The sequence below is a fragment of the Puma concolor genome, chromosome A2 (genome assembly GCF_028749965.1).
Source record: "Puma concolor isolate L17-30 chromosome A2, mPumCon1.1.hap2, whole genome shotgun sequence".
In the NCBI taxonomy this organism is placed as follows: domain Eukaryota; kingdom Metazoa; phylum Chordata; class Mammalia; order Carnivora; family Felidae; genus Puma; species Puma concolor.
In genome coordinates this window covers 136,050,394-136,074,558 of record NC_141668.1, presented here as the reverse complement: position 1 = coordinate 136,074,558, position 24,165 = coordinate 136,050,394, and the positions used below count along the sequence as shown (strand labels likewise).

Here is a 24,165-nt window from a genome sequence, read left to right as displayed (position 1 = left end):
ACCGGCTCATACTAATCATTCATTTTGTTCAATCACCCATCTGTCCATCCATCCAATAATATTTATCATTTGATATTAGCTTTAGAGGGCTGATCATTAGCTAAACAAAGTTGTTTCCACTTTTTCCTTTGCAGAAGCATTCCTTTAAGGAATGGATTCTTGGGGTGCCTGGGTGGCTCAGTCGATTGTCCAATTTCAGCTCAGGTCATGATCCCAGGCTCATGGGATCTACTCCCGTGTCAGGCTCCATGGTGAGCGTGGAGCCTGCTTAAGATTCTCTCTCTCTTTCTCTTTTGCCCTCCTCTGCCCCTCTCCCCCTACCCTGTCTCAAATTTAAAAAATAGATTCTTGTACTCAATGTCAAAAACAACTAGAGGTGCTTCTCGTTGTCTCCAGTAGAAGTGAACCCTCTTAAGTAATTCATAGAGCCCCTAAAAGCATAACTTAAAAACTTACAAGCAAAAGACTAGAGATACAAGTGAGCCTTTTCCTGTCAAAGATCTAATATTTTTATTTTGTCAACCCAAGTCATTGGACCAGGGTTTCATGGTCTGGATAGATTAACTTGCTCTGGTTGGCTGTGGCCAGGTCAGTCACAAATATACAACTTTGGAGTCAGGAGATTTGGGTATGACAGGTCCAATAAGATTTTCTGAATTTTAGGGTCCTGTGGGCTCCAGAACCTGGTTGCATATTCCACATTGGCTTACCTAAGCAGTCAGTGTAAAATGAAGCTATAGTTCAAGCTGTCAAGATCAGGTGAGCCTGTTATTTAGAGCAACACCTCTCTGGCTTCCTGTGTGCAAATCCATCATCCATGAGCCTGCGGAAGACGTGGTCTGGGGTCACTGACTTTATACACAAGGTTTTAATGCAAATGGAGCACTTGTCAATTCCCAGTCTCTGAGTTCTCCTCCCCTTTTCACAGAAATGTCAGCATGTATGCCCGAGTGGGGCTAGCGAAAGAGCACTGCATATGGGGTCAGAAGATCTGGGCTCTGGTCCACACGCGGACAGATAATAGTTATCTGGGTAGTTAAAACGTGGGCCACTTTTTTAGCTGTTCTTGATCTCAGTTGTGTCCCCTGTAAAATGGGGGTAATCATAACCTCATTGGGCTCTAATAAGCATAAAGGAAATGGAAGATTTATAATGTGTCTATCATGGTGTCAGGAAAATAGTAAGTACTCAAGAAATGGTTAACTCCTATATTCCTATAGTTATCACCTCTACTTATGTGGCTGTGCCATTTGCCTGGTCTAAGTCTGCCTCCTCACTAGAAAATCAGCATAACAATAGTCCTATTTCAATCTGTGAAGTACTTTGCAAGTAAATTGAAATATGCACTTAAATGTTTAAGAAGTAGACAATAAGGGTCCTTGTCCTTGAGGATATTATATTCTGAGGGGGTTGGGGGGCATATAGGCAATAAGGTAAATAAATAAACTACTTACAGTAATTGAAAGTTACAAATAGTCTGGAGGTGATGAAGATAAGGACATGGAGCAAAATAAAGGAGATAATGAACGCTTTCTAAGAGAATTATGATTTAAATAGGGTAGTCCAGTGAAACTCTGAAAAAAATGACATTTGAGAAAAGATGTGGAGAGAGTAAGGGAAGGCCCAATAGATTTGCTAAAAGAGTGTCCCAGGTGGGGCACAGTTCAACTTGTCAAGAAGATCAGAGGAGCCTCTTAGAGCAGTGCCTCCCTGAATTTAGAGTAACCCTCAAGAGGGACCACACCTACCATTTAGAGGCAATAGCTTGCAAGACCAGTGTCCCTAGAACAGAGAGATGGAGGGAAGGATAGGAGCAGATGAGGTCAGAATATAATTCGAGGAGGAAGCGTGAGTTGGATACTTAACCTTGATAAGCTTCCTAAACGTAGCTTCAGACTTCCTTTTGCAAGAACTTCTAAAGAATGACAGCTTGTGACAGGATGCAAAAAAGCACTTTGGGGCCCAGCAGGCCCAAATCATGCTTGTGTAATTTGGGACATGTTATTCAACCTCTCCGAGTCTCAGTTTTTCTTCTCTAAAATAGGGGCAAAACCTTTTATAGTTGCTGCAAGGTTTGTCAGTAATGTGGGTAAAGTGCTGAGGACAGTGCCCAGCATCCATCCAATCAGAATCCAGTCAATGTCAATGAGCACTTAGCTGGTGCAGAACTGTTCCTTTGGCTCATCTACAAGAGTGTTGGGAGAGACTGGCTTTGGGCCTCCAGTGGCCACCTCCCTGTCCACATTATTTAATTCAGGGCAACAATCTGGATGATTTGGCATGTCTGTCACTGCCTTAACTGTAAATCAAATGAGAGTCAAGATCTATCCTAGAAGCTTTTCTATGGCGTGTGCTATTTTTATTCATGAATGTTGCTCTAGTCTTCCATTAAAGCCAAGTGGTGACTTAAACATTGGTGGTATTTTCATAAAGTGTAGAACCAGCTATTACTGAATTGGTGAGGGTACTTACAACTGACAATTACAAGTTAAAGCAACCTAATTGCCCTTATCTGGGTGAAAGAATGTAATGTGTGATTAGCCCTATTGTTTCATTAACTCTCATCCCAATGAAAGGCTTGTGGTGACAGTGAGATACTCTTCCCATGATCCAATTTCAAACCCCCTTATTTCCTGCTCAGAATTTTGTATTGGCCTTATGTTTCTTCTGCTTTGCTACCTTGCACGTCTCCAATTCCTCCCTAACACAGCAGCCAGGATGGTCAGTCACTCTTGAACAGTATCTAGATCCTTTCAGTTCTTGGCTTCAAAATCCCCGTTTGTGCTTTGTTCGAACAGAATCACACTGAATACTCTTTCTGGAGAGGGAAGATCTCTCCAGTTTAATCCTATTTCAGGTCCTTAGTTCATCTACTCTAAAATATTTTTTTAATGCCCCGACCAGCTCCTTAGAGAAATGACTAGTTATAGGACTGGGACGGGAAATATACAAGATGAGCCTGAGGCATCTTGTAGAGTCAGAAAGTAAGAAAGTGCTCAAAAAAAAAAAAAAAGGTGAAGGGCAAGCAACATGGGGAGACACAACACAACAACCAACTGAAGGGACTCACAGTGGCCAAAACTGGAGCATTCTGAGCAAGAAAATAAATAACGTAGTGTTGGGTTATAACCCAGTGTGTAAAATAAACATCTTTGAATCCATACTGATATGAATGATTAAGTAAACAGATGAAAAAGAAGAGACCAATCTGTCATGCACAGTTCCCAGTAATTTTAGTAGATGCCTCAACCTCACAGAGGTGGAGCCTGACTCTCTACTCCCTAAGTGTGGGCTGTACATAGTGACTTCCTTCCAAAGAGGACAGTATGGAAAGGCAAGGAGGAGAGTGATGTTATCTGGAGAGAATCTGACCAGCCCTGCCTTAGCCAGGTGATCAAGGTCAACATCAAGAGTGGTAAGTCATGCTGATAGTATGTGCCCTTTACCTCTGTGGTCTTCCTCCAGAAACACATAACCTCAGTGTAATCATAGAAAAAAAAGAATCCGATAAATCCCATCTGAGAGACATTTTCCAAAATACCTGAGCAACACTTCTCAAAGCTATCAAAGTCCTCAAAAAGGAAGGACTGTCTGAAACTATGATAGAGAACTATCATAACCAAGAGAAGCCTAAGGAGCTATGACAACTGAATGTAATGTGGCATCTTGGAATGCACCCTGGAACAGAGAAGGACATTAGGTAAAAACTAAGAAAATATGAATATAGCATAGACTTTAATTAATAATAATGTATCAGTGTTGGTTCATTCATTGTAACAAATACAGCATACTAATATACGATGTTAGCATTAGCAGAATAGAAATAGGAAATAATAGCGTGTGGCATATGGGAACTGGCAGTATTATCCTAACAAATTTTCTATAAACCTAAGACAAGTCTATATTAATTAAAACGTGGTTCTAAAAAAAGGCCGTGACCTTTCACATTAGTGAAATGCTTTCCCTTCATCATAGCCTGCTGAAGTTCTCCCTTTCAACTCACAACTTAAGCAGCCTTTCAATAGTTTGGCTGAGTGAAATAAGGCAGTCAGAGAAGGACAGGTACCATATGCTTTCACTCGTATGTGGATCTTGAGAAACTTAACAGAAGACCATGGGGGAAGGGAAGGGGAAAAAAAATAGTTACCAACAGAGAGGGAGGGAGGCAAACCATAAGAGACTCTTAAATACAGAGAACAAACTGAGGGTTGACAGGGGGGCTGGGGGAGAGGGGGAAAATGGGTGATGGGCGTTAAGGAGGGCACTTGTTGGGATAAGTACTGGATGTTGTATGGAATCGATGAACCATGGGAATCTACCCCAAAAACCAAGAGCACACTTTACACATTGTCTGTTAGCCAATTGGACAACAAATTATCTTTAAAAAATAAAATAAATAAATAAGTAAATATTTTGATACTCAAAAAAAAAAAAAAAAGAAGAAGCCTTTCGAATTCTTCAAAAACAAATGGGTCTCCCCTTTGGCCTATATCCACAGAAATTGCTACTTGCCTTATGGTGTTAATTTTAGGTAATGAACTTCCTTCTTCATTCATTCAACCAACAATTATAGTGTACCTACAGCGCTTGTTGACAGTAAGGCTAACCTGGGCCCTGGCCAAGCTTTCAAATTGCCTGCGGTCACAGACGTGTGGTTGCAGTTGTGTGAGGCAATGCGTAGGGTGCTAAGAGAATGAGCAGTGGCAGCAGTGAGGACGCTTTCTTAAAAGAACTGACCTTTGCATTTAGTTCAGAGAAGAGTTCATGAGTGAACACATTTGAGTTGTGGGTGGAGGGTGGAAGGATAGGAAGTAGGAGGAAGTATTCTAGGACACGCCATCTTTGCACAGTCACTGAGGCAGAAAGGAGGAGGAAATTGCCAAGGAAATATAATACAGATGTGACCAGATATAGTCATAGGTAGCATATACGGACATTCGGCCGTGTGTCAGGCTCAGTGCTCACCCCTCTACGTGTGTTATCTTGGTGTGCACTCATGCAACCCTTTGAGGCAGGTGTTACTATTTTTACCATTTTACATATGAAGAAACTGAAGCACACAGTAAGAGGCAGAGCTGAGATGCAGACGAAAACTGGCTGGCTCAAAAGCCCGAGCTCTTCCTGCCATTGAGAGGAGGTAGAATTAGTTTCACTTGAACCAGAGTTTCTTTTGCTTCTTTCCTATTAAACCAGGGTTTATCAACCTGGGCACTCTTGACATTTTGAGAAAGATCGTTCTTTGGTGTGGGATCTACCCTGTGCGTTGTGAGTTGTTTAACAGCATCCATGGCCTTCACCTGCTGGATGTCTGTAGCACCTACCCTCCACCAGCGATGACAAATAAAATACCTTCAGACTTTACTAAATATCACTGGTGGAGAGGGCAAATAGCAAAATCACCCCATCCCCAGCCCTGCCTTGAGAATCAATACATTATTTTGTGGGTTCTCAGGGTAGGATGGGGCCATGTCTTAAGTCTTTCCTGACTTCTGTCTTCCTTCCCTCCTCTCCTTCTCTCCAGTGTTTCCTAAGTGCCCCCTGTGTATGGGCTGAACCCATGTCCCTAACAATTTATCACACAGTGACTTGTATATAGTGGTTGCTTAAATACTTGCTGAATTTATGCCAGCTGGATCCTAAATGTTACGGGTCCATTCTGGTCAAATAAAAAACATTGTTCGTAACATAAAACTTGATACCGGGGAAGTTAATTTCTGGTTTCTGGGTACTTAGAGTATCTTTAGTGTCCCTGTAGAGCTATCCTACAGGCTGGCAAGACCCACCTGAATGCTCACCAACATTTAGACAGACCCAGCAGTGCACCTGTTAAGAACCTAGTGGAGAGTGACATACATTAGGTTGCCAATAAATGTTGAATGCATGGCTGACCTGTAACAATTAAGTGAAGCCATATGCCTAGCTCTGTAATTTGAGATGCCATTTAAAGCACATACCTATTTTCTCCAGCAATTCTTTCTATCATTTTTTGGATGAGATCTGGATTTGGGAAATGACTCCCCAACTAGATTTTCTATTCAGCCCCCTTGAGGGTAGGCGGGCATTGGGCGGGAGAGCTAATTTCTGGGCAGTGTTCCTGCCACCGCTGGTTCTGTATCACTGGAGTGTCAGTTGCTTGTCATTAAGCGGGAGCTCAGAGAATTCTAAATGGAAAGATAACATAGGATTGAGCTCCCAAAATATAATGCATTTAAATCAGATAGACTCTTTATTTTGTGTTAGCGCCAGGCATTCCCTGGTTCACCGCTTCTCAGTATATACAGCCCGGAATCGTTGCCTCTTGAGCACTATTCATTGGTGGTCTTTGGTGCATTTGAAGTATAGGGAATCACTACCTGTCTTCTGCAGGACTGCACGTACCTACTATAGAATCTTGTATACATGTGTGTATCGATGTTACAGAGAGAGGGTGACAGAGAATCCCACAGTAATTATACTTCCTGGAAACTTTTTCTGTAATTTCTCTTACTCTCCCCAACCCCTCCACGTGTACCCCCACAGGCTTTAACGGCCCCTGATTTATTTCTAATCAGTGTCCCTCTTCTTTCTGTCTTGCCAGAAGGAGGGACATGTGAAGTGATAGCTGCACACAGATGTTGTAATAAGAATCGAATCGAGGAGCGGTCACAAACAGTAAAGTGTTCCTGTCTGCCTGGAAAAGTGGCTGGAACGACAAGAAACAGACCTTCCTGCGTCGATGGTAAGTAGCCAGTTTTACATCTATCCTTAGGTGTTTATGGAGGTGTTCACTGCGCATAATAAATATTTTTTGTTTCATCTACGGTTCAGGATAACGAACACGGTGCATCCAAAGAGTTAGACGGCTGTACAAATGCCCGTCCTCAGCAGACTTTGAATTCTTGTTTCTCTGGCTGTGGAATTGTCACATAGCTCCATTTTAATGTTTTCTTAGAGATTAAGGTACAGTAATTCTTCAAGTCAAGAAATTGGAGGGCCCCATTCATTTGGGAAGTAATTTTAGATGAGGTTATACATAATGATGATGATAACGATAGTACTAGATAACAATACCTAACATTTACTCAATGCAAATATAACAAGCATTTACTATATGCCAGGCACTGCTCTGGGTTTATCACATGCATTCGTAAACAAATAGAGATGCTTTGAATGCTTACGATATGCCAAGCAGTGTCTTAAACACTTACCATGCATTATCTTATTTACACCTCCCAACGATCCTATAATAGTTCCCTACTGCTGTGTAACAAATTAGCCCCTCAAACTTAGCAGCTTTAAACAGCAAACATTACCTCACAAGTTCTGTGGGTCAGGAATTCAACTGAGCTGCGTGTGACTGGCTCAGGGCATTTCATGTAGTTGCATTCAAGATCTAAAGGCTTGACTGCTGCTGGAGGAAGGTTTTAAGATGGCTCACTCACAAGACTGTTGGCATGTGGACTCACTTCCTTGCTGTGTGGTCCTCTGCAGAGGAGCTCAGTGTCTCACAACATGGCAACTGGCTTCCTCCAGAGTGAGTAATCCAAGAGAACAATATAGAAGCCACAATAACGTTCTCTTTCATAATCTAACCTCAGAAGTTACCCTTCATTGTTTCTACAATATCATATTGGTTAGTGAAGTCATCTGCATTCAGTGTGGGAGTGAACTATCAGGACTTGAAGGCCAGAAGACAGGGATCATTGAGACAGATACATTTTTCCTCCCATTTCAGACATTAAGAAACAGAGGCTTAGAAGGGTTATGTAATGTTCCATTGGTCCCATGGCTGACAAGTTGTAGCTTGACTGACTCTTAAGCCTAGAGTAACTAACTGTAATACCAAGTCTTGGCTACCATCTTTAAAACAACTTTGTATGTCCTAATAGTTGAGCCAAGGCTCACAAGGACCACAAATATCTCTCCCCATCTTTATCTTTCATAATTTTAGAGCCAAGCGTGAGGTGATGTTCACATTCTTCAGTAAGAAAATCAGGACTCAGAGAAGTGAGTCACCTGCTCAGGGTCACACAACAGCGATTAGACCCTGAATCTCTTGGCTTAGGATCCCTGGTTGTACCTCTAGAATGTAGACAGAGCAGGACACCTTCTAGACTGACTTGTGTTATTTATTTTCATTATTATGTGGTTAGAAAGAGAAACAAACTCAAGCTACACCAAGTAAAGTTGTTTTTTAAGAAAATATAAGAATCCTGGGGAGCCCAGTTATAGGAAACCTCATGGGATTCAATTCATAAATCCTTCAAGTGGAAGCCATCTTGTTTTCTTTGTTCATGGGACACGCATTTTTCTGATCTCTGTTCTCCTCATTTTTCTCCATGTGAACTGGTTCCCTCTTCCAAGATTTTAGCTTTTGAACCCCCATAGCTTAGGAGCTGGCATCAAGTTCTTATTTCCATGGTGCCAACTCTGATCTCATGGGGATCACAATACAGCCCAAAAATATTTGACTCAGTTTCTGTGTTTTAAATGTGTTCTCCAAAAAGACAAAACATACCTGGCTCAGCCTGGGTCACGTGTCAACCTTTGCCCAATCAGCCATAGCCAGAGAGCCGTACATGTGGCACGTACAGCTGCCCATCATGTACCAAGCTTTTCTTTTTTCTTTTTTCCAAAGGATGTGGAGAAGCCAAGTTTGGGAATATACTATGATCAGTAAGTTCTCAATTAAGGCATTTTCAGTGGTCATTTGGCACTATTTGGAGACATTTTTTGGCCTAGACATCTGTTGCAATTATGGGGGTACTATTCACATCTGATGGGTAGAAGCCAGGGATGCTGTGAAACATCTTACAGTGCACAGGCCAGCGCCCACAGCAAAGTATTATCAAGCCCCAGACGTCAATGGAGCTGAGGTTGAAAACCTGCGCTATGATTATTTATTTCTTGTAGATCGCAGTCAACACGGCAAGGTACCTCCAGTGCAGGAAAGGCAAGCAGCTAGACTAGAAATGCTGCTTTTCTTACTTGCAGGAGGAAACTCTTGGCCCTTGAAGCCAATAAATATTGTAAAACCGTGATAGTTTCTCACATTGTCTGCCAAAGAAAAAAACATCGAGTCTGTTTGCTATAAATCTCCATTTTGTTTCCAGTTCATTTTTATCTCTAATGATCTAGAAATAGAATTGCCTTCAGGATTTGGATGTAAGACACAAAGAACAATACATTGTTTATGCTGGCAGAGGGGGAAATGGCATCTGGCCCTAAGTTTCTATGAGAAGTTAAAGCACATGGTGGTAATATTTTGTCTGTCGGAACAAGTGTGCTTGACTTTGGAAACTCTGAATCCTTTAAGGTGGTAGGTTCAGGCAAGAGGGCTATTAGTCCCTATCTTCCAAGCAAAAGTCTGTAAAATATAGAGTATTCTATAGGATCAAGCTGATGATTTATATTTTCTAAAGCATTCCACTCTTCCAAAATCCTTGACTCCGTTGGCGCGTCAGAGTAAAGTCTACATGTTACTCTGGCCAACATTGTTTTTATGGGGGTGCCTGGGTGGCTCAGTTGGTTGAGCTTGGTTTTGACCCAGGTTGTGATCTCATGGTTATGAGATTGAGCCCCATGTCAGGCTCTGCACTGAGCCTGGAGCCTGCTTGGGATTCTCTCTCCCTCTGCCCCTCCCCTGCTCCTACTTACTCTCTCTCTCAAGATACATAAGTAGATATTAAACAATTATTTTTATGGGCCAAATCTCCTCATGCAAATTAAAAACGAAGCATATATATAAACTAATAATCATTCCAGTGTAGTTATTACGATCACGAGCTGTGCCATTAGACAGACATGAGTGGAACTCAGCTACACCAATTACTAATCGAATTACCTTGGGCAGGTCACATAAGCTTGTTACTTGTTCCTTAGCTCTGAAATGGAGATGGTAATTGTTTCTACTTCTCTAGTTTGGGATGAGGATTAAGGAAGTCAAGTGTGTTTTGCATAATGTCTGATTCCCATGTAGTGCTTGCAGAATGATGGCATCTGTTTCCTATCTTACTAATAAGTGTGGGTAATACTTGGAAGAACACATTGCTTCACAAAGTTGTGCTTCATTGTAATCAAACACGGTAGCATTTTAGTGCCAACCTTTTCCTAAAACTGCTTCTCACTGATTATCCTGGAGATCACTAATGCTGGTAAGTCATCTTCAGGAATTCAAGTTTATTATAGGAATTCTGAAAACTACAGAAATAATCCATACCTTAAAATCACACAGGATATTATTGCTCAGAGATTATCATTACTTTGTAAGAAAACATGTATATGTCCCCTTTGGCTTAACCCATTACTAAAAAGAAACTCACGTGGTAGGTATTTTATTGAACTAAAATGTTATAGTGCTTTTTATCAACAGCTTGTTTCCTTTAACATGAGGTGAACGTTTCCCAATTTAAAACATATTCTTCAAAAACATTATTGTTAATAACTACATGGGGCTTCGGAGGTGGATATAAGTGATTGATCTATTTCCTCCACTTTGGCATATTTACAATGTTTGGCACACTTCTCTAAGTCTAAAAATGGATGGAAACCAGCTTCTCCCCATAACAGTAGTTGACAACCCATACACCATATTTGTCCTGAATATATTCTGTTGTACATAGTGCATTTCCCATGTAAGCGTTCCAATTGCTGTTATTTACTTTCCTCTGAAATTACAGGTCACTTGCCTTCCATAGCATTTTCAAAACCCGACAAACAGCTATGATTTTAAAATAAGCATATATTGTATTATTCAGAATCGGAGACCAGATGATTTAAAATGGGACATACATTTGCAGCGTAATTTTAGCAACTTATTCAAAAGTAGAATATAGGATATTGGGAAAAATTTTTAAATAGTGGCCTTTGAGTTTAAAAAGTATATTCTATCACCTAATAAGTGAAAATACCAAAAGAAACTCTCAACACTAACATTCACTCAATTTTGTGATGTGTATAAAGACTTTTTAAAGTGTTATGCTCTTGGATTTGTGCCTAGCACTTTTCTGACCAAATATTAAATCATTACACTCTGATTCACACCCTCTTGTGTCTTGTTAAGTATTCTCTAACCCGAAAGGAAGGCACCTTCCTCACTATCATTGTTAACAATAATAAAAATAAGGGCGGGGCACCTGGGTGGCTCAGTTGGTTAAGCATTTGACTCTTGATTTCAGCTCAGGTCATGATCTCAAGGTGGTGAGTTTGAGCCCCTCTTGAGTTCCTTGCTGGGCATGGAGGTTGTTTGGGATTCTCTCTCTCTCTCTCTCTCTCTCTCTCTCTCTCTCTCAAAATAAATAAACATTTAAAAAATTAATGGCTAATGTGTTCCTGAAGGCTCACCATGTATGTATGATTCAAGTCTTTCAAGTCTCTGTATTCATTTAACTCTAACCCCAACTTCTGAAGGTGTCTCCTTCTCTTACTTCCCTTTTGCCTGTCAGAAAATTGAAGCAAAGAGATTTTGTGACTTGCTAACCATCACGCAGCCAATAGTGGCAGAGCCAGAAATCCATCCCGGGCTGTCTGACTCCAGGGCCCTATTTACCAAGTGTGGGCAAACAAGGATGTAACACAAACACACATTCCCTTCCAAAGCCTTTCTTGCGAGATACCAAAATCTCTAGGTGAGGAGAGGGGGGAAGCCCAACTATGTGCTGACTTTCAGAAACATCCAATTCTTTGGACCATACCTGCCCCTTCCCTTTCTGTGTCAGAGAGGATTGATTAATTGCCCTTTCTAAGGTTGTAGTCATTGAGCAATTAGAAGCATTTTTATAAATAATGATTTCTGTTCTATGGAATGATTGAAGTGTCATGGAGATGGGGAAGTGGCATAAAATAACTATTTTATGGGGAATTTTTCATGTGGTTTTCTCTCTTTAGGATTTTATTCTCATGCACTGTAAATGTGAAAAAAATCAAGTACTAGTTTGTAGAGAAGGGTTTTTAATTCTCTGTAGATTTTGGCATCAGTCTTATTAAGAAGAGTCTACATGATAAGTTCATAGGCCTTTCCTTTTCATTCAGTGTGAATTCTGACCATTTCTATGACTGATTGCTACAAACATTGTCTGCTATTGTCGTCTTTTTATACCAGATACCAGCCAGAAGTGACTAGCTTACATCACAGAACTTCCTAACTTTGACAGCTATGGAAATCCCAGATTTTTTGTTTGTAACTAAGATTTGTGTACAGTTAATGTAATGGAAAAGTAATCATATTCCTGCCTATTTCTGTGAAGACAAAAACCCACAATATAAGATGACATTTTACTGCTGGCTCATCATACATAACCTTTAAGATAAGAGCAAGCAAGAAAGAAAGATACACAAATATTCAGACCCAGAAAAACAGATAGACTTACAGGGAAGGAGACAGACAGTGAGAGAGGACATACAAAGAGGGACGAGGAAAGGGGGAGTCAAAGAAAAAGAGGTGTAAAAGAGATATGAGACAATGAGTGCTTAGAAGGTATATTAAACATCTACCTATGAAATAGCTTTATTCATTTGTCCAAACAATTGTTTGTATTCACTCTCACAGTTATGACTAATTTTAACAAAATGAAATCTACTTGGTAGATTGAGACTTTGAATGTTTTTTTCAAGTTGTATGATAAGAGGTTCTAGAACCAGAATATCTGTAAAAATAGCTTCTGGAGATTGCTTCTTTAGAAAAAACATGATAAAAGTTTCTTGACCACATACCAACACATTCCCTAGAGGCAGCCACGGTCGAGAAAAAGGTCTGATAACTGAAGGAAATTTGAAATTCAGCAACAGTTTTCTGTAGAATGTTATGAAATATATATGAGAAATACTGCATGTAACAACCCCTTCATAGCCATTCAAAATACGATAGCATATTAAAGGCTCTGAGAAGTTCTGTAGACAAGAAACTTGTTCAACTTTGACCCATTATGTCCCAAACTTCCTTGACTAGAGAACCTTTTTGTATTCAACACTTATTCATCTCCTGTAGACCCAATGTTCCATGAAACAGACTTTGGACCATGCTGGTATGGACGTTATGGACTATGTTTTTGTTTTTGTTTCCAGGAATTCCTCTTAGGTCTTTTGAGACTGACTAATAATTCCTATGCCAGTAGCTCAGTGTTTTTCCTAAGACTGGCTAACCAAGCATCGCACAACGGGTCTTGGTGGTATGTGATTTATAATATCTCTGTGACATGTCAGGCTCAGCTGCAGTTTGGAAATCATCTAGGGACCTTCCAGAGCAAACACTGTATGAAAAAGCTTAAGCCCTTATTTTTATTCACAAATATTAACCGTTTTCGAGAACAAGGGAAGATGACCTATTTTGGTTCCGCCATTTGTTACTTGTCCACACAATGAAATACGAAGATAATGAATTGCTCTGGTGGATCGGGATGGCACAGCAACAGTCTGTGGTCCCTTCATTACTGTCTCTGTTCGAAGCCTGCTTTGTTCTTTCAAGGCAGACTCCAGCTTGTTTAATAGATGGGACGGTGAGCTCAGTTGGCTTCATCAAGAGGCATTTCTGAAGGGAGATCCCACTGTTATTGAAGAGGGTCTACTAAAGGACCATTAGTAAAATTGTGGCACATCTAGGTATAATTTCTGAATTACATACAAATTTGCTTTTGCTCCCCTACTTGGCACCTAGTCCTGCCCAGGTACGTGAGGGATCCAAGCCTACATTGGCAAGAGGAAGGAGAGAAAGGATGTAGAGGAACTGACAAAGCTTTTTGTACCATCTGATAAAAGGTCTGTCCCTGCGTTTGTTCCTTTGCATAATAAAGACAACAGAAATTCAGCTTTCAGGTTTTCCCATGCTACCTTTTTTTTTTTTAAATGTTTATTTGTGAGAGAGAGAGAGAGAAAGAGAGCGCGACAGAGTGTGAGCAGGGGAGGGACAGAGAGAGAGAGAGGAAGACACAGAATGGGAAGCAGGCTCCAGGCTCTGAGCTGTCAGCACAGCGCCGGATGTTGTGGGGTTCGAATCCACAAACAGGAAGGTCATGACTTGAGCCCAAGTCAGATGTTTAGACGGAGCCACCCAGGCACCCCAGATTTTCCCATGCTTCTAAAACTAAGAGTGGATGTCATTTTTTTTTTTTAAGCAGCAGTTGCCACATGGCAGCCCACTGGCAGAAACTACCCTCAGACCTATTCCATAGGTTGGCAGAGTGATGGGGAAACCTGACTGCGTGCCTTTCAAAGGGACACTCCAGTTTTTCCTGTGCCTCTCCACTTTCTATTACACACCTACCTAGCTGTGGCCCTCTGATGTGACCTGCCTGATCCCTGACGATAGGGGAATCCATGCTTCCTGCTGAGAGTCATTTCCCTGCTATTCTCATGAATAAAAAAATTAATTTTCTGGGGAAAAAAACCTGCTCTTTGATATCAAAGTGATATACATAACTTGGCATAAATAGAAGTGTACATACACAAAAACAGCAGAGAAAGGAAGAGTAAATCCCCTTCTCCCCTTTCCCACTGAACCTCTCACATCTTAATTGCCAGAAGCATCCACTGTTGCCAGCTTTCTGTGCATCCTTAGAGAATATAGCCATGCCCCCGCAGGCCTGTGGATAACACATACATACAACCTGATAAATCAGAATGGTGCTATATAACTGAAACATTGGTCTGAATCTGTATTTTTTTAGCATAAGAAAATATCTTCCTGGGGCGCCTGGGTGGCGCAGTCGGTTAAGCGTCCGACTTCAGCCAGGTCACGATCTCGCGGTCTGTGAGTTCGAGCCCCGCGTCAGGCTCTGGGCTGATGGCTCGGAGCCTGGAGCCTGTTTCCGATTCTGTGTCTCCCTCTCTCTCTGCCCCTCCCCCGTTCATGCTCTGTCTCTCTCTGTCCCAAAAATAAATTAAAAAACATTGAAAAAAAATTTAAAAAAAAGAAAATATCTTCCAATAGTTGTCTTTCAGTGAAAGAATGGGCGGTACACATGGAAAAGATGTTCAGCATCACTCAGTTGAAGAAATGTAAATTAAACTCTGAAATGTAACGCTTCATCAATCAAATAGGCAGAGATAAAAAGTTTGGTAATACCCAGAATTAAGGAAGGAGAGAAAAATTACTTATAAATCATACTCAGTGATAAACAGCTTACAGACTCAATTAGTTAGCCACTTTTCTTTATTTCTTTCACCAGAAGAGAAGAAGATAAATAGGAAATTTGGTAATGAGACTGGATGTTTGGGGAACATAATATGAACTACATGCGTTTTAACTGCTCACAGTGACTTTATTTAGCAAGAGTTCATGTGTGCATCATGCCCTGCATTTCTTCAAAAAGGTCAGGTTCATCCATATGGATATCATCTAAGACATCTTCTAAGGATTTTGATTTCATTTCCATGGGAAAACCATATATGAAAGTATATTTAGTGCATCCACCTGGACATAAATGTAGGAAGTCCATTGTAAAGTCCATTAATGTAGCCACTTGGGAGATACAAAATTCTCTGCACAAGTATTTGTAGTGGTGTGCATGTCGTGTGTGTGTGTGTGTGTGTGTGTGTGTGTGTGTGTGTGTGTGTGTGTGTAATCATGGTACAACACCAAATTCTTGTCCCTTACCTAGTTGGAATGTACTTCCTTATACAGAATTCCAAACTCATTAAGAAAATATCCTGAAAGTAGCTCCAAAGTCATTCGTTTCCATTTATCTCCAAAAAGCTTAGATGTTTTCAAATACCTGTTCTTGTCTGATATGAGAGCACTTTTAATCAATTCTTATTTCTTTCAAAAAAGGGGAAAAATGTTGTTCTAAATCTAAGGAGTCAGCTCCTCATCCCTCTCCAGCTGGGCCTCAGCCCAGATAAGGCAAGATTTCAGGGTCCTGTGTTATTAATGTGCTGTCCACATGAATAACGAGCGAGCCTTCTGAATTATTTCACACTTCTAGGAAAATCTATAGCCCTGTCCTTCCGCAACAATGCTGGAAGCCGCTCAGGATGTTGGTACATTTCTTTGTGGAGTGTTCCGATATCTTCATCTAAGAATGTGGTAAAACTTATGTCCCCTTCTGAAGCCTGTGCAGAAATTTATGCAGATGAATACTCTTTTGAAAAATTAATGATGTATTCCTCAATATACCCAAGCTAGTGGAATTTTTGAGGGCCTACTTCAAACCCAACCAACAAAACATGAATCACCCACTAACCAGAGAATAGAGGCCCAAATATTTGGTGTTTAAGTTCAAAAGCCATTCTGAGACTCCGATATACAATGGAAGAGTTCATTTATTCCTCCCCCCAAGGTAATATGATGGGTCAGCTCAGGGAGGGAGAAAGAAAGGAACACTTGAGGAGGAAAAATGTGGTCCACTGGAGTAAAGGCTGCCTACCACTACCACCAGAGACGTATAGACTCACCTATCCAACCACCAGCCAAGAGAGCACTGTACATGATAACTTAACACACTGTCTTCATATCCTTTTGGTTGCCTTCCTGGGAAGACCATCCACAAACGGCAGCTAGCCTGTTGCATCCTGACTCTCCAAAAGCAGTTATAACCACCGGAGTCTTAGCCTTCCATACTGCATAGGTGACCTCCAGGATGCTTATGAATTCCCGGAAGTGAAAGGAGGAACCTAGGCTCCTTAATAGGTAGAGTGGACATAGAAAAGAAATTTCATGCACCAACTACCTAAAACTAGATTTCTCACTGAGCTAAGACATTGGTGGAACACTCTTACCTTCCCCCAACCTAGGTACTTCACCTATAATCCCTGATATTATTTGGTACTTTCATCACTGTATCATTTTTCTTCATTTTATTTTTTAAGTCATCTCTACACCCAGTGTGGGGCTTAAACTCACAACCCTGAGATCAAGAGTCACACACTCCACCAAGTGAGCTAGTCAGGCACCTCCCAAGATTGCATTATTTAAATAATTCAATGGAAAATTCAATGGACTCAAATTCAGTTCTAGCTAATATTACTTAGGCTGGTAAAGTGATTGCATGGTTAACCAGCCACTCCTTCAAAGGAAGGTCCCATTTTTTCAGATTTAGAAGGGCTTGTATGCACCTCCTCAGAAGGTCTCATTCATCATCTCCTTTGGTGCCTACACACCAGATTTGCTTTCTGCCGGACACCTGTTCTCATCAACACTCTTCAGAATGCAGGAAACCTAAACACTCTCAGTAGTGGCTCAAGTGAGAAGCCAAGTTATTGTGAGACTCTACAGGAGTCCAAGCGCAGAGATTATTCCATAGCGAGACTCAAGGAAGCTAACACAGAACCAGGACACGTGTGCTTCTCATAGTTCTGTCTCACACATGATGTCACCTTTCGTCTGGGGACCCTTCTGGATATTGGCCTTCTTCTCTTTTCTCTGTGGATGAGGGAGGTTAAGTCTGTCCATGTTAGCTGGAAACAGTCCTGTCAACTGTATGGTCACTAGTTATAGTACTAGTTTAAAACTGCTAGTTATACTGGCTGAAAAGTATCGAGTCCTCCTCTGTGCCAGTGCCTGTGTACTACATGTGCAGCCATACCTTACTTGATTGAATGCCACGGATACTCTATTTTTTGCGAATTGAAGGTTTGGGGCAACAGCAACATTTCTCCAACAGCATTTGCTCACTTCGTGTCTTTGCATCACGTTTTTTGGTAATTCTTGCAGTATTTCAAACATTTTCATTATTATTACGTTTGATGTGATGCTCCGTGATCTTCGATGTTACCAATGCTGTTGTTTTGGGGGGCAGCATGAACCACACCTGTTAGATGGTGAACTTAATAAAAGTGTGTGTTCTGACTGCTCCACAGACCAACTCTGCTCTCCCATCTCTCTCTCTCTCCTTGGACCTCCCTGTTACCTAAAATGCAACAATATTGAAATGGGACCAATTAATAATCCTACAATGATCCCTAAGTTTTCATGTGGAAAAAAAAAGTCACATCTCTCACTTTAAATCAAAAGATAGAAATAATTAGGCTTGGTGAGACATGTCAAAAGATGTGTCAAAAGCCAAGATAGGCAGAAAGCCAGGCCTCTTGCCTGAAACAGTTAGTCAAAATGTGAATGCAAAGGAAAAGTTCCTTCAGGAAATTAAAAGTGCTACTCCAGTGAACATATGGGTGATAAAAAAGGGAGACAGCCTTATTGATGATATGGAGAAAGTTTGAGTGGTGTGGATAGAAGATCAAACCAGCCACAACATTCCCTTAAGCCAAAGCATAATCCATAGCAAGGCCCTACCTAACTCTCCTCAATTCTGTAAAGGCTGAGAGAGGTGGGGAAACTTCATACGAAAAATATGAAGCAGAGGTTGGTTCATGAAGTTTAATGAAAGAAGCCACCTCCATAACATAAAAATGCCAAGGTGAAGCAAGAAATGCTGATGTAGAAGCTACAGCAAGTTCTCCAGAAGTTCTAGCTAAGATAACCAGTGAACGTGGCTACACTACACAACATATTTTAAATGTAGATGAAACAGCCTTCTATTAAAAGTAGATGCTGTCTGGGATTCCCATAGCTTGAGAGTAGAAGTCAATAGCTGCAGGCTGACACAGTCCTGTTAGGGGCTAATGCAGCTGGCGACTTTAAGTTGAAGCCAGTGTTTGTTTACCATTTCAAAAATCCTATAGGGCCCTTAAGAATTATGCTAAGTCTCTCTACGATCCAGTAATTACACAACTGGGTATTTATGCCAAGAAAACAAAAGCACTGATTTGAAAGGATTGATATGCACCCCTATGTTTATTGAAGCATTATTTACAATCACCGAATTATGGGAGCAGACTAAGTGTCCATAGATAGATGAATGGATAAATAATATATAGATACATAGATATAGATATAGGTGATATAGATGTAGATGATACAGATATAGATATAGATGAATGGAATATTATTCAGCCATAAAAAAGAATAAAATCTTGCCATTTGCAATGACATGAATGGAACTAGAGAGTTTAATGCTAAGTGAAATAAGTCAGAGAAAGACAAATACCATTTGATTTCACTCATATGTGGAAAACAAATGGGGGAACAAATGAGATAAATCAAGAAATAGACTCACAGACTCTTAACTATAGAGAACAAAATGATGGCCACCAAAGGGGAGGTGGGTGAGAGATGGGTGAAATAGGTGAAGGAGATTAAGAACACACTTATCATGATGAATAGTGAATAATGTATAGAATTGTTGAATCACTATATTGTACACCTGAAACTAATATAACACTGTATGCTAACTGTACTGGAATTAAAATAAAAAAGTTAGAAAAAAAATAATTATGCTAAATCTACTCTCCCTTTGCTCTAGAAATGGAACAGCAAAGCTTGGATGTTAGTACATCTGTTCATCACATAGTTTGACTATTTGAGGCTCACTGTTGAGACCTGCTCATAATGAAAGTTTGTTTTTTTGTTTTGTTTTTTTTTTTTTTTTTTCAAAATACTGCTCACCTGATCATCCAAGCTGTGATGGTAATGTAAAATGAGATTAATGTTGTTTTTGTACCTGCTAACACAGTATCCATTCTTCAGACCATGGGTCAAGGAGTAATTTTGACTTTCCAATCTTATCATTTAAGAAATATATTTTGTAAGGTCATAACTGTCATGGATAGCAATTCCTCTGATGGATCTGGGCAAAGTAAATTGAAAACCTTCTGGAAATGATTTACCATTTTAAATGCTATTCAGAACATTTGTGATTCAGGGCACCTGTGTGGCTTAGTTGATTAAGAGTCAGGCCCTTTTTTTAATTTTCTTTAATGTTTAGTTATTCATTTTGAGAGAGAGAGAGAGAAAGTGTGAGTGAGGAAGGGACAGAGAAAGAGAGAAGATCCCAAGCAGGCTCAACACTCAGTACAGAGCCCAATGTGGGGCTAGATCCCACAACTGTGAGACCATGACTTGAGCCAAAATCAAGAGTCAGATGCTTAACTGACTGAGTCACTCAGGTACCCCTAAGCATGCAACTCTTGATTTTGGCTCAGGTCATGATCTCATAGTTTGTGAACTCAAGCCCAATACTGGTCTCTGCACTGACACTGGGTAGCCTACTTAGGATTCTTTCTCTCTCTCCCATTCTCTCTCTGCTCACCCCTTCTCTCTCTTAAAATAAATAAATAATTTTTTTTTAAAAAGAACATTTGGGGTGCCTGGGTGGCTCAGTCGGTTGAGCATCCGACTTCAGCTCAGGTCACGATCTCGCGGTCCGTGGGTTCGAGCCCCGCATCAGGCTCTGGGCTAATGGCTCAGAGCCTGGAGCCTGCTTCTGATTCTGTGTCTCCCTCTCTCTCTGCCCCTCCCCCGTTCATGCTCTGTCTCTCTCTGTCTCAAAAATAAATGAACGTTAAAAAAAAAATTTTTTTAAAAAGAACATTTATAATTCATGGGAAGAGGTCAAAATACCAATATGAATAGGAGTTTGGAAGTTGATTCCAACTGTTATGGACAACTTTGAGAGGTTCAAGTCTTCAATGAAGGAAGTAACTACAGATGTGGTAGAAATAGCAAGAAATTTGGAATTAAAAATGGAGCCTGAACATGGGATGAATTGTTACAATGTCATGAGAACACTTAAGCAAATGAGGAGTTGCTACTTATGAATGAGCAAAAAAGTGTGCATCTTAAGATGGCATCTACTCCTGGTGAAGACGCTGTGAAGGTGGTTGAAATGAGACAAGGTTTTTAGAATATGACATAAATATAGAGGCAGGATTTGAGAGAATTGACTCGGATTTTGAAGGAAGTTCTACTGGGCGTGAAATTCCATCAAACAGCATCCCATGCTACGGTGAAAATCACTGCAGCAAATTTCTTGTCATCTTATTTTGAGAAATTGCTACAACCAACCCACCTTTCAGCAGCCACCACCCTGATCAGTCAGTAGGCATCAACATCGAGTCAAGACCCTCTACCAGCAAAAAGATTACAACTCACTGAAAATTCCAATGATGGTTAGCATTTTTTAGCAATAAAGTATTTTTTAATTAAGGCATGTACATTGTTCTTTAGACATAATGCTATTTCACACTTAATAGACTACTGTATAATATAAACATAACTTTTACATGCACTGGGAACCAAAAAAAAATTAGTTGACTTGCCTTATTGCCACATTTGCTTTATTGTGGTGGTCTGGAACTGTACCTGCAATATTTCTGAAATAGGCCTGTATTAATTTATGTAATTCTTAAAGCAGCAGCCTTATAAGAAAGTTGCTATTATTATCCCCAAATTATTGAGGAAGAACCTGATGCCATAGGGAAGTTAAATCATTTCTTCTAAGAATAGCAGCAGGAGATCTGGGGCCCCAAATGAGGAACTGCTAGAAATGGTTGTAGAAGATTGTACGAGAAGCACGGATAGCAAAATTTCAGAGTACCTGCTCACTTCTTGTATTCCCTTCCTCAGAGAATGACACTGCCATTCAGGCGTGCTAGGTCCTTACCTAAGCATCCCCTCAAATATATACACCATTAACATTCACATCCCATGGTTCTCAGATACTTCAATTTCTCACCATACTCTAATTTCATTACTGCCATAGACTCTTATGTTGACCCTAATTAATGTTCCTTCAATACCATGCTCTGTATTGTCCAACTCTGAATTTGTTACCCAACTGGATTACCAGCTCCAGAGGCCCTCCCTCAAACCACCACACTCAAAACTAATAAATACCCTCCTCCACATCCTCAAAGCATCCTGTACAACATTTACTGTAACTTAACATATTGTACTAGATCCTTTTGTTGACTGTGATTTTCCCTGATAGACTCACCCATTCATTCAACGATTATTTGCAAAGTGTTGACGGCATCCTAGGAATTATGCTAAACACTTACTCACATAATGATGAACAAAGCCCTTGCTTTCATGCAGCCTACAGTCCAGCAGGGGAACACATACATGTTAATCTAATTACATGTTCCAGTGTTCAGGTAGAAATTACATGTTCAGACAGAAAGAATTCAGTCCTCAGAGAGGGTGTTATAACAAAGAATCTAAAGAAGGCTGGAAAGCTGAGGCTTCCGTGAAGAAGTGAGAGGAATTTGGAGATGGGAGATATGACTCAAGCTAGCTGGGTGAAAAGCTTTCCAGGCAAAGAGCCAGCATGGGCAATAGCCTTGGGTTTTGATCAAGAACTTCAGAGAAAGCCATCGTGGCTGAAACCCAAAGAACAATAAGATCATGTGTGAAAGGAGGCAGAAAAGATAGGCAGGGCTAAATAATACTGTTGTAATTGATCTGTGCCTCTCCAGTTCTTAATATAGTTCTTTTTTGTTTAATTTGAGTGTAGTTGACACACAGTTTTACATTAGCTTCAGCTGTACAACATAGTGATTCAACAAGTTTATACGTTATCCTAATTGTTAAAACTGAGACGTGCTAATCAAATTCTTAGAGAAGGCAGCGACGTGGAATCTCTTGTGGGAAATTGGATGGTAAGTCAGCCTGGAATTTGGTACATGAGGAGGTGACTCAAGAGGCCTCTACCGCGACCAAATCCTCCTTCTGTAGTGTCTGCCAACAGATTGCAAAACTTCAACACTCACACTTCAAACAATGGCAAAGCATGGCAAATCAAATTGCCTTGTTGATATCACCGCCTTCCTCACATGCTGTTATCCACATGGTGGCTGTCACCTGAATGTCTCACACTCTGTCCGTTCCCAACCACTCATCCTGCTGAAAGAATCCTCATAACTACCACCGAATCAAGCAAACAAAACCTTCTGATAGAAATTTTAAGTCATTGACTTTCAATTCTATTGTCTGTCATTAGATAACATTTTAACTAGTAGGTTCTTTATTCCTAGAGGGGCATTAAGGCAAAAGGTTTATAATTTGGGATATACATAAACGTGGGGGCTAACTACAGGCTCAGGTTAGTTTATTTTCTTTCTGAACACTTGATCGTCTCCGACTCCAGTTCATTTCATCATGAATTGATAATGCCATGTTCTTTGGAGCCAAAAAAAAAAGTCTCCCTAATACCTATACCAAAGAATGTCTGACCCCTGTGTTCTTGAAATCTGGGGTAGTGTTACAAAGCTGTAATCATCAAGACAGCATGGTATTGGCACAAAAACAGACACATAGACCAATGGAATAGAATAGAGACTCCAGAATTGGACCCACAAACGTATGGCCAACTAATCTTTGACAAAGCAGGGAAGAATATCCAATGGAAAAAAGACAGTCTCTTTAACAAATGGTGATGGGAGAACTGGACAGCAACATGCAGAAGAATGAAACTAGACCACTTTCTTACACCATTCACAAAAATAAACTCAAAATGGATAAAGGACCTGAATGTGAGACAGGAAACCATCAAAACCCTAGAGGAGAAAGCAGGAAAAAAACCTCTCTGACCTCAGCCGCAGCGATTTCTTACTTGACACATCTCCAAAGGTAAGGAAATTAAAAGCAAAAATGAAACTATTGGGACCTCGTGAAGATAAAAAGCTTCTGCACTGCAAAGGAAACAATCAGCAAACTAAAAGGCAACCGATGGAATGGGAAAAGATATTTGCAAATGACATAGCAGACAAAGGGCTAGTATCCAAAATCTATAAAGAACTCACCAAGCTCCACACTCGAAAAACAAATAATCCAGTGAAGAAATGGGCAGGAAACATGAACAGATACTTCTCTAAGGAAGACATCCGGATGGCCAACAGGCACATGAAAAGATGCTCAATGTTGCTCCTCATCAGGGAAATACAAACCAAAACCACACTCAGATATCACCTCACGCCAGTCAGAGTGGCCAAAATGAACAAATCAGGAGACTATAGATGCTGGAGAGGATGTGGAGAAACGGGAACCCTCTTGCACCGTTGGTGGGCATGCAAATTGGTGCAGCTGCTCTGGAAGACAGTGTGGAGATTCTTCAAAAAATTAAAAATAGACCTACCCTGTGACCCAGCAATAGCACTGCTAGGAATTTACCCAAGGGATACAGGAGTGCTGATGCATAGGGGCACTTGTACCCCAGTGTTTAGAGCAGCACTTTCAACAAGAGCCAAATTATGGAAAGAGCCTAAATGTCCATCAACTGATGAATGGATAAAGAAATTGTGGTTATATACACAATGGAGTACTACGTGGCAATGAGAAAGAATGAAATATGGCCTTTTGTAACAACGTGGATGGAACTGGAGAGTATTATGCTAAGTGAAATAAGTCATACAGAGACA

General features: G+C 40.5%; 1 protein-coding gene across 2 annotated transcripts in view; it reads left to right on the top strand.

Moving 5' to 3' along the window:
- The window catches only part of TAFA1 (TAFA chemokine like family member 1), a 506,957-nt gene that overhangs the window by 379,865 nt on the left and 102,927 nt on the right, over positions 1–24,165 (top strand). The window contains exon 3 of one of the 2 annotated variants that reach the window (XM_086697624.1): positions 6,581–6,718. In XM_086697624.1, the coding sequence (XP_086553750.1) occupies positions 6,581–6,718 (138 nt within the window). Of the gene's footprint in view, positions 1–6,577; positions 6,719–24,165 lie in introns of both variants that reach the window. The other variant, XM_025916458.2, reaches the window with a different exon arrangement.